Source organism: Abrus precatorius, unplaced genomic scaffold (assembly GCF_003935025.1).
Source record: "Abrus precatorius isolate BTA unplaced genomic scaffold, Abrus_2018 Scaffold2, whole genome shotgun sequence".
NCBI lineage: Eukaryota > Viridiplantae > Streptophyta > Magnoliopsida > Fabales > Fabaceae > Abrus > Abrus precatorius.
This window is the reverse complement of record NW_020874362.1, coordinates 1,764,334-1,776,461: the sequence shown is the minus strand read 5'-3', so window position 1 is coordinate 1,776,461 and position 12,128 is coordinate 1,764,334. Positions and strand designations below refer to the sequence as shown.

Genomic DNA, 12,128 nt, shown 5'->3' with positions numbered 1-12,128 from the left:
TTTGTGAATATTACTTCAATAAAAAATGTATTTAGTATTTATTTTCCAAGATATTTCCTTAACATCACATCAACGTCCTTAAAGGCATAAGTGAAAACAGATTCTCTTAGAAAATTGTTGATTGAAAATATATAGATTAACGAAGATATGAAATTATAAGGACAACATAATTATGAGATGAAATTTAAAACAAAAATAAATTAAAGAAGTTTAATTATTTCATCATAAAAAATCTGCACCCGAAAAAGACCCTCATTTCCCGAGTCCCAATCAAATCCATGCAGCCAAACTTCCATTACAAATACACATTCATTACAATTATACACTAATCATTATGGCGGGAAGCAAAATAATTATTGACTAAAAAAATACAATAAATAATTGTATGGGTAATAAGTTATTTTATTCTATACTGCTAACATTTTTTGGGTAAATTACTCTACTTGTACTTTTCCGGTTCACACCTGGGAAAAGAAGGTACAGTATCTGAAGTATAGTATAGTACATCAATCAATTGGACTGTTACAGCATGAATCATTATGAAGTGAAAAAAAAAAGTTGACAGAAAAGAAATGAAGGAATCAATAAATTGAAACTTATTTGCCAACTATACGTGAATGGGTAGCCGGTGTCACCAAAGTGAAGGGTGCAGGGAACATGTTAGTGTCCTTGCCCAGGGCTTGGACCCGAGTCCTTAATTTGGCCAAGGGTCTCACTGTTGGTGAATTCATGACCCTTCCCACCCGAACTTGGACCCGAGTCCTTGATTCCACCAAGGGTCTCAGTGTTGGGGAACTTGTGTCCCACACCTGGGCTTGGCCCAGATTGCTTGATTGATCCCAAAGATAACCAATCAAAGAAATCAACCACTTCCCCTTTTGTGGCTGAGTTCCCTGTCTCAATGATACCCAGTGGACGGGCTTGTAAGCCCATGAAAGCTGAGTTCATCAATAAGAAGAGAACCAACAAGGCTTGAGTTTTGAGGACGTTGCTTGTCATCTTTTTATAAAAACAATGCAAAGTTTGTTTAGGAAGAAAGAGGAGGGGTTTTGTGTTTGATGTTGGTGTAGCATGGGGATATATGGAGTCCCTTTTATAGCACGGGTAGTAGTGTTTGGTGTATTGACTAAAATGTTTCCTAGTAAGCACATTCAAATGTGGAAGCAGACTTAAAGTATGTATATTATTTTCAATGTTCAAACTTTCAAACAACGTGAGCATATCATTTTCTCGTGGGGGAAGCAACTTAGAAGGTTCTGATCGATGAAAGTCAATTTGGATTTTAGATTTGGAGAAGAGTGTATGTAACAGTATACTTATTCAAGGAAGAAAGCAAGAACGAAATAGAAAATGAAAGAATTACGGGTCCAAGTTGTGGAAGTCGGTAATAAAACCCATGTTAATTAGTAGGTTTCTCTTGGTGCCCACGGCTTTGGAGTCGTTGGGAAGTTTGTATGAACTGGGTGTAGTCAAAGACCAAGACTATGTAGTAATATAATAATACTTAAAGACCCAAAAGAAAATGGCCCGTAGAATTTGAAAAATATGTATATATTCAAATATTTAAGATAGATAGAAACTTTATATTTAAAAAAGTTGAATTTATGGAAAGCTTGAATGTTTGAGATTTGAGTTTGTGTCCTGAATTAAGAATTGAGTGTAATAAGAGAAAATGAATAAATATGTGTCAGAAAAGATGGGAGGGGGCTGCGTTCGCAGATATCATAACGACCAGTCAAGCAGACGTCTATACTACAACTATATAAAGATTAATTAATTAATAGATAGGGAAGTAGCTAAATTTATTAAAGACAGATCCTTCTTTGTTTTTTTGGTCAACTTAAAGACAGACCCTTGACTTGTGTTTCTGACTTAATGGAGTCCAATACTAAAACCCACATACAAGCACTACAATTAGCAGGCCCTCAACAGAAAAACATGGTTCATAGGCCACTCAGCAGTCAGCATGTTCAATTTCATCTGAAGCCCAGTTACTAGGTTGCATTGGGCTTATTTCCTTCCTAAGTTTAGGGAGTTTTTTATTTTTATTTTTATACCCTCTTTTTTTTATTCAGAAATTTAATTATTAAAAATTTTAATATTATTTTTGAAATTTAATTTTAAAATTGATTTATAATTATTTTTCTAGAATTAAAATTTTAAATCATATTAAACTCACCTTCAAAATTTATATTAACAAAAGCTACACTAGACATTAGCTCACAATAAACTCAAAAATGATAAGCCTAAAACTATTAAATTCTAAATTATAATAAACTTTTAGAATTTGAAATTTGACTATCTAATAAAATTGTAATTTTATGCCATGTAGGTTTTAAAGTCCAATTTAATCTAATTTTGAATATATTAATTTTAAATTATTAGATATTTCATGTAAATATATTAAAATAAGTGTAATATATATTTTTGAAATATATAAAAATAAAGATCTTTAACTATATTTTTATAATTATTTAATTATGACAAAATTTGATATATATATATATATAATTAAAGTAATATATATTATAATATAATGATTAGATAAAAATATTCTATATTTTATGTAAAGTTATCGACACTGTAATATTTTGTGTAACTTAATATATATCTATATTAACTTTATTAAAATTGTATAACTACAAAAATATAATCAAATCATCCTTATTTTATATATTTTAAAAGTATATATTACATTATTTTGTAATATATAAAATATTAAATAATTTTATATTACTTTAAAATTTTACATATATGATCTATATGATAAAAGCTCTTAATCCAATGATTAATTCATGATAAAAATTATTTATAAAAATTAATTAAATAGTATAATTTTTAGTGTTATTTATCCTGGTGTAATTTAATTATATATATATATTATAATATTATTTATCAAAAATTGTTATATAAATGATAATTATTAATTATTATTATTATAATTAATTAAAAAAATATATTTTATCTTGTATTCTAATCCGTTGATAATATAATTTTTTTTAACACTAATAATATATTAAAAATAGATTCTTAAATTATTTATAAATGTATTTATTATCATGATTTTGTTTATAAATAAATACCCATATTCAATCTCAAACCTATTTAACGAACTAGTTTTGCAATTCATATGTATTTTATTTTAATATATATTAATAATTAAAAAAATAAAGTTTTATAATTTTTTAAAATAGTTATATAAATATATGCATAGCAATGCCAAAGAATACATGCCATAGAGAATTTTACTATGATCTTAGTCGAATGAAATAGTCCTCAACATTGATCTTACCTTTGGAATTTGTCTTTTTTAAGTATACTAAAAAAAATTTAAAAATAATTTTCAAAAATAATTTTAAAATTTATTTTTAAAAATAACAAAAAAAAAAGTTTACAAGTTGTAAATAAGAAAAGGGAGGCCATGAAAAAAAATTTCCATGCTCAAGTTAGTAGTACTATAGTAATTCATTTGAATTTCTCATGGATAGAGAGCTTCTTTCAACCTTCACTTTTTGGGATAATGTGTAGATATAATGTGTAGATAGTCTTTTTATTGTTTGAAATTAAAATTAGTCTAATTAATTTTTTTTTATTGAAGTTCATTAAAAATTAAAGCAAAATTGTATATATGATGATTTTATGAAGTTGTAAAATAATTAATTTGAGACTCTTTTAATTTTATGCTTAAAAGGAGCATCATAATAAATTAAAAGAGGTCCAAATGGCTTACAACCAAAGACAAAGTAACTATACAACAACTAACATATTAACAAAAGCTATACTAGACATTAGCTCACAATAAACTTGAAAATGATAAGCCTAAAATAAAATTAATCACAAAAAGTCAATGTATAAAAAAGGAAGTACATTAAAATCTACTTTACAAGGTAATATCTGAACTTAGATCTCATTTTGTATTACAATTTTTAAATTAGTTTCTATATTACATTGATTGAGAAACAAGAGTGATGTTTGTTCTAAAAAATTTGTCTTTTGTTCAAGTCAAGAGCTAGGTTTGAGATAAAATTGAGACACAAGGTATAGTTAAAGATAAAATTGAGCATATTTGTTCAAAATAAATATTAATAAGTTTTGACAGTGAGAGGGGTTAATAAGTACTAAGTTTTAGTAAGTTATAACATGAATTGGGATGCTTATTTATTTCAATAAATTTAATTTGGATTTTAATTTTCTTTTAATTTAGAAGAATTTGAATTAAAACATTTCTTTTGGTTTAGAGATTGAGATGAAGATATTAATTGATCTTTTTTTTGTTAAATTTTATTTAAGGAGCTTAACGAGGATGAAGGCAAAGGAGTTTGTAACAATTGACTTTAATCAATTTTTGTTTAAGCAATAATGCATGAAGCAGATTTGTGTCTTTACTTGTTTTTCACTTAAGCGAGGGATTCTTACTTAAGTGATAATGCCTTTTTAGCTTGGTCGAGAATTTCTTGTTTAAATGAGAAGTCATTAACTCCACTTTATGAAAGAAGAATCAAAGGAGATGGGTAGGAAGAGGAGTAAGAACATAACTTCAACAAGGAAAACTAAGGCATTTGGTGAATGGGCATTGAGACACTATTTTTCAACCATTTTTTCTTCTTTCTTTTATTATAATAGACGCCATGAGTAGCTAAATTATCTTTGAAATTGGATATAATTTTTAACTATAAAATATTTTGATTGTTTATATATAGTTTATTCATTTCTATAGATGTTTGTGTTTCATTTTATTTTTAATGTTTGATTCTATTTTAAATGATAGTATTTTGATTTGGGATTCAAGGTTTAGCTAGAAAGCAAATTTTAGAATCAAATTAAATGAAACTTACTCAGTGTTTTGTAATGCTAGGAATATATTTCAATATATTGATTGCTTTTTAACTTTTGTTTTTAATGTTGGAACATTCATTGAATATATGAGTAATTGTTATTTATTGAATACTCTTATGAACCTTGTGTTTGAGAAATCAATATAAAGGAACATTAAAAGATTGCATTTACTTATATAAAATAATTTCTATGTATTTATTCATCAAAATATGGATGAGGATGAATAATGAAATCCAATCCTAGTTCAAATTTTAATTTTTTTTTGTATCTTAGACAAATTCAATTCTTGAATCTTTAAAATTTTTAACCCTTGAACATTTGTGCAAACATCAATATTTGTTATTAAGAATTTTAATTGGAATAATAAAAATTATGAATGACAACCCTTATTTCTTTACTAAAACAAAAACTTGATACATTTGCTAAAATCTCAATAAGGAGATAAAAGACTTATTTTGTTACTAGTGCTTTAGTGGAGACAAAAGAAGCAACATAATGAGTCATATGATTACCTTCTCTGAAAATTCAGGTAAACTCTTTATTCTATATTTGAGAAAAAGTTTTTAGAGGGGAAGAGAGGGAAGGATATATTTTTTAATTTTAAACTAAAAAATTATATATATCATTCATGATGATAAATGTATAATTAATATAATAAATTTATGTAATATATCATTTTATATATTTTATTTTAAAAATTATTAATTTTAAATATATTTATTTAAAATATAAATTTTGCCCTCTCCTTTCCTCTCTTCCAAAATTCTTCTTCTCAAATAACCCCTTAAAGACTAGGCTAGACACTATATGTTGGATATCTTGTAAAATGACTTTAATTTGAAAGATTTATTGTTTGATTCTGTTAGTTGAAATCATTTGTAAGTTATCTAATTTGAAAAAGACATTTTTATTTGAAATTAGTAATCAAAATGAAAACAAGAACCTCAACCATAAGGGAGGAAGGGGCAAACATCTAAGTACTTTACCAGTTAGTAAAGAACTTGTGTTGTCTCAAGCTATCACTGCCAATATTGAAGCAGATTGAGGATGCTTCCATAATGCGTCCAGATTGATCTTGATGACTCTTTTTAGGAGAGGTCTCTAGCAAGTGAACCCTCCTTTATGTGCTTCTTAGTCCCTATTTATTTATGCTGCAACCAAGAGTTGCAATGAAAAAAATAAAATAAAAATAGTAAATCAAAAATGAAAAAAAGAAAAAAATATAGATTTAAGGAGTTGCTACTAAAATTTTTAAAAAACATTAAAAAACTAAAAAAAATTATTTGCTCAATCAAATTCGAGTTCATGAATCTAATTATGCGTGGAGAAAATATTAACATTTCATGATGTCTATAAAAATAGTTACTTAAATTGTGCAAAAAATAAAATTTTATTTTATTCTTAAATTTAATATTTTATTTATTAAAATAAAAAGAAAAAGAAACATAGGTTTTAAAATAATTAGCAGGTTTCTGATCCTTGCTTAAGTTGTTGTTTTTGTATTCTTGTGTTTTTGTTTTAAATTTGTACTAAACTTTTAGACTTTTAAAAGCCATTTAATCGTGCAAGCTGATGGGCTTTTAAATTCTAAATTATAATAAACTTTTAAAATTTGAATTTTGAATATTTAATAAAATTGTAATTTTATGCTATGTAAGTCTTAAAGTCCAATTCAATCTAATTCTGAATATATTAATTTTAAATTATTTGATATTTCATTTAAATATATTAAAATAAGTTTAATATATACTTTTTGAAATAAATGAAAATAAAGATCTTTAACTATATTTTTATAGTTATTTAATTATGATAAAATTTGACATATATATATATATATAATTAAATTAATATATATTATAATATAATGATTAGATAAAAAATGTCTATATTTTATATAAAGTTATCGACACTGTAATATTTTGTGTAACTTAATATATATCTATATTAAATTTATTAAAATTGAATAACTACAAAAATATAATTAAATTATCCTTATTTTATATATTTTAGAAGTATATATTACATTATTTTGTCATACAAAAACTATTAAACAATTTTATATTACTTTAAAATTATATATATATATATATATATATATATATATTGTCTAATAAAATCTCTTAATTCAATGATTAATTCATGATACAAACTATTTAATAAAAAGTAATTAAATAGTATAATTTTTAGTGTTGTTTACACCAATGTAATTTGATTATATATATATATATATTATTTATCATAAATTGTTATATAGATGATAATTATTAATTATTATTAAAATTAATTTAAAAAATATATTTTATCTTGTATTCTAATCCGTTGATAATATAAATTTTTAACACTAATAATATATTAAAATTAAATTCTTAAATTATTTATAAATACATTTATTGTCATGATTTTATTTATAAATAAATACCAAGTTCAATTTCAAACCTATTTAACGAACTAGTTTTGCAATTCACATGTATTTTATTTATATATATTAATAATTTAAAAATAAAGTTTTATAAATTTTTAAAATAATTATATAAATATATGTATAGCAATGCCAAATAATACATGCCAAAAGGATTTTACTATGAATCTTAGTCGAATGAAAAAGTTCTCAACATTTGTCGGATTTGCCTTTCTTAAGTATACTAAAAAACAACAATTCAATGTTTGAAAGGTACTAATCATCGAAGACGATTACTCCTATTGTGTCGTGAACTTGAGAGAGTACAAGGAATAGCGCAAGTTGCCCTGAGGGAACTGATTTCTTGACCTTAATTCTTTGCACATGGGCAATAGTATCTATCAATTATTCGATGTCGATTTGGTCCATGTGTTATTAGCGAAAGGGGTACACGAGACACTCGCCCGCTTTTATTTTAAATTATTTGAATTTAACTCTATAACCACGGAATATAAAAAAGTAATAAAGATTTATATAAATATTCACAAAAATTTATAAATTTAATATTAAGTAATAAAAAATATTAAATAATAATTTTTATTTTAAAATTTATAATATAACTAAAAAAGTAGATAAAAATTAAATAAATTGCAATAAGAGAGGCTCTAGTTCAAATATCATGTTCAGTCAATTGAAAAATATAAAGGAGAGTGGTTCTATTAAAACTTTCACTTCCAAAACAAAGAACTCTAATTTATAATTATTAAAGATTGATAATACATTTCTCCATAGTAACTAATATCGATTTTATTTTGCCAACATTATTGGAAATTTTATTATCTTACTGTTATTCAATGTTTACTGATACTAATTACTCAAATAATTTTACAACCAATAATTATCATACATTGAACGTTAGATTGTTCATAAGTTACCGTGGAATTGGATTAAATAATTGATATTTTATTGAATCCCTTTGACGGGGACTAATTTATCTGTAATTTATTTTTGGTTTGTATATTATATAAAGGAAAATTGTGAATTGTTGGTAATCTGACAATGCCTTTAAATAGCCGAATAATGAACGATGTCCGTTATATATATATATATTAACATTATGAAAATATTTAATGTCAATAAAATAATAAAAAATAATTTAAATATATTAACATTATGAAAATATTTTACGCTATTATTTAATCATAAATTATAATATTAATAAAAATTATTAATTTTTATAATAATTAATAAAAAATTATAGTCATAATTATTATAATAATAATTGATTATCAGTATAAAAACATTTAGATTCACATGACACTAAAATTAAGCTCAATAAATACTTATATTAAAAATCATGCCGACCGAAAGAGGGGGTTGGGACAAAATGCATTAAAGAATTATAGTATCAAGACATTATATCGAATAAAAATCTACTTGACAATTATGAATATTTTTGGGCTCAAGAATATTAATCAATAAGATTAAATTTATTTCCATTTATAGATAGCAATAAATATTTGAATTTTGAATTGCTTATAAAAAAATATTATATACATGATACACATTTCCCACTTGTCATGGCATTGTTAAAGCATGATTATCCATATTAGCAAGCGCATAACTCAGCTAACGATAATTATTTTATAATCAGAATCTTGAAAATGCAATTGCAATAAAAAAAATTTTAAAAATATTTTTATTATTCGTAATAATCTTATTGAACTTAACTTAAATTTGTTATGTCTGATATATTCTCAATGTTTTATTCATATACGTTCCGTATGGTACTGGACAAATAGGGATGACAATTTATTATTTTTATACTTAAAAGTAATATTACTACTATTAATTTATTTGAAATTTTAGTGGATAAATAGAAAGGAATCAAAGTTATAATGAATTAATCAATCAATTTTTGTATTATAATGATAATCTACTATTTAAAAAGTGAAACTTCAATAAAGTTACTTTCCTTTACAATATGCAAATTTCATTTTTTTTATTCTTTACACATATTTTTATTAATTCTATTCTAATTTTTAAAAATTAAAGTTATTACTTAACTTTTCTTTATTACTTTATATAAACTTTTATATTTTTCATAAATACCTATTTTTGCATTTATTATTTTGATGCATATTATTCATAATTATAGAATTAAGTCAAATAATTTTTAAAAAATTTATAATTTAAATTAATTTTATTATATATACATAATTATTTACAAAATATAAAATTTTACCATTTAATTATTAAATTACATAAATATTTATTTTGAAATAAAATATCAGTGGAATTGCCCGGGCTATTAAATTAAAAATTAAGTATAGTTAATGATAGTGAACCGTTTTCTATAGATACTAAGATACAAAATTTGGGACGGTGAAATTAATATTGCTAATAAATTTGAGCATAATAAATGGTATAAGAAAGAATATTGTTGAACTTATCCTTTTGTTTTTCTTAAGATGAAAAAATGTTACACACCGTAACAGTTATCTTATAGAAGAATCAGACATGTGTTATTATATAATTAATTAGTTAATTTAAATTAATTAAGAACATTTCTTTATCATTTACATTTTTTATTTATATTTTTAAAATTTTACTTAAAAATTTTGGAAAAATATTCTTTTACGGAAATTATTTAATTCACATTTGGCTAATATTGATGGCATATATATATATATATATATATATATATATATTTATATATGTAAATATATAGACAGAGGAAAATAAAAAACAATAATTAATTATTTAACGTTTTTTTTTTGACAAAATTGAGTAATTTCTTCATCTGTGTGTGTACACACATACAAAATAAATAGTGTCCTCACATCGATCTCTAACACACCAATCCTTTGATATCACAGTCACACCGCCATTTCACTTCTCTCACACACGCTCAGAAACAATGTCAGGAGATAAAAGAGTGAATGTTCTAATGGTGTCACTTGCCTTCCAAGGCCACATCAACCCCATGTTAAAGTTCGCTAAACACCTTATTTCAAAGGGTGTTCATGTCACTATCGCCACTACCGAAGATGGCCGTAACCGCATGCTGAAACACACAAACCCAAATAATTCCTACAGCCCAGAAATAAAACTCGAGTTTTTTTCAGATGGCCTTAGCCTTGACTTTGATCGTTCAGATATCGAGTCCTTACTCAAAAGTGTTCGTGAAAAAGGTTCCAAAAACTTGTCCACTCTCATCACCAACATTACCAAAGTTCACAACTACTCGTGTGTTATTGTCAACCCCTTTGTGCCGGGGGCTATAGATGTGGTTGCTAAACATGGCATCCCTTGTGCGTTGCTTTGGATCCAGGCTAGTGCAGTGTATTCCATCTATTATCGTTACACCAAAAACATTGATGCGTTTCCCAGTTTGGAAGGCCCGAATAATAAAGTGCAATTGCCTGGACTACCAATGTTAAAGGTTAGAGACCTTCCTTCTTTTATTCTTCCTTCTGCCCCTCTTCACTTCAGGCAAGTTATAAGCGATTTATTCAAATCTTTGGATAAAGTGAAATGGGTTTTAGGTGCTTCGTTTTATGAGATTGAGGAAGAGATAGTGAAGTCCATGGCTTCACAAACCCCAATTTACCCAATTGGGCCATTGGTCTCACCGTTTTTGTTGGGTGAAAAGGAAACAAGTGATTTTAATGTGGATATGTGGAATGCTGAAGATTCATGTTTAGCGTGGCTTGAAAATAAGCCACCTTCTTCTGTTACCTATGTGTCGTTTGGTAGCATACTTGTGTTGTCACAACAACAGATGGATAACATAGCTCTGGCTTTGAAGAATAGCAACAAACCGTTTTTGTGGGTGGTTAAGCCAGCTGATGGAGGATCTAAACAAGACGCTGCTGAATTGCCAAAGGAATTTGTTGAAGAAACTAAAGAGAGGGGTTTGGTGGTGAAATGGTGCCCTCAAGAGAAAGTGCTAATGCACCCTTCTGTGGCTTGTTTTATAAGCCATTGTGGGTGGAACTCCACGCTTGAGACTGTGGTTACTGGTGTGCCTGTTATTGCTTGGCCTTCTTGGACCGATCAGCCAACAAATGCTATGCTTATAGCCAACGTGTTTCGAAATGGGGTGAAGGTGAATTTTGGGGAAGATGGGGTTGCCACTGCAGAAGAGATTGAGAGGTGCATTAGGGAAGTCATGGAAGGGCCAACTGCTGGAGAGATTAAGAAGAGGGCAAGGGAAATGAAAGAGTCAGCAAGAAAAACTTTACAGGATGGTGGCACTTCTAACAAGAATGTCAATCAATTTATCAGTGACTTGATTGTTGAGAATCCAGTCAGGGATTAAGGGCGTATATGTGTTGATCATCTATGAAAAATTTACTGGTTCACATGCATATGTTGCTGGCTTCTACTTTTTTAGTTCGATGGCTATTGTAACGAATAAAGGATAAGTTTATAATATTTTATGCTTATAAATAATTAATCGTTTACAGCTTATAAATAATATAATTCGATAGTTTTTATTTATTTGATTTTTTATTATGCGGTCAAGAATACACAATTAAAAACTAATAAATAATAAGTTCTTATTAAAAGTTATAACATTTTATCCTATTAATCTATGAAATCATGTGATTTTGAATAAAGAATTAATACATATAAGTTTTTATTGGATACTTTAAGATCTACTTAAAAAATCGTTATTTATAATAATATATTTGTTAACAAATTTGTTTTATAAATTATATATATAAAAACTAATGGCTTGCTTAGTACTTTAAAAATTCACTTGATATCAATTTTGTTATTCAAACATTATGACTGTAATAATAAAAAATAAATAAAAATTATAACTTTAAATATACTCCTCTAACATCAAGTGGTAAGTCTGTCCCGTTCTTATAATTCAAAATAC

General features: G+C 25.7%; 2 protein-coding genes across 2 annotated transcripts; one reads left to right on the top strand and one right to left on the bottom strand.

Annotated features, from left to right (window-relative positions):
- Nucleotides 1–660: 660 nt before the first annotated feature.
- LOC113860105 (PAMP-induced secreted peptide 2) lies at nt 661–999 on the bottom strand. The gene has a single exon (XM_027492757.1). It carries the CDS (start codon nt 997–999, stop codon nt 661–663), a length of 339 nt encoding a protein of 112 aa, XP_027348558.1.
- A 3,304-nt stretch (nt 1,000–4,303) lies between these two features.
- Nucleotides 4,304–11,558, top strand: LOC113858167 (UDP-glycosyltransferase 84B2-like). The gene is made up of 2 exons (XM_027490666.1): nt 4,304–4,317; nt 10,172–11,558. The coding sequence occupies exons 1-2, from the start codon at nt 4,304–4,306 to the stop codon at nt 11,556–11,558; spliced, it is 1,401 nt and encodes a 466-aa protein (XP_027346467.1).
- The last annotated feature ends 570 nt before the right edge of the window (nt 11,559–12,128 follow it).

Coding starts and splice junctions, on each gene's coding strand:
- LOC113860105 (XM_027492757.1), bottom strand. CDS start 999: ATGACAAGCAACGTCCTCAAAACTCAAGCCTTGTTGGTTCTCTTCTTA.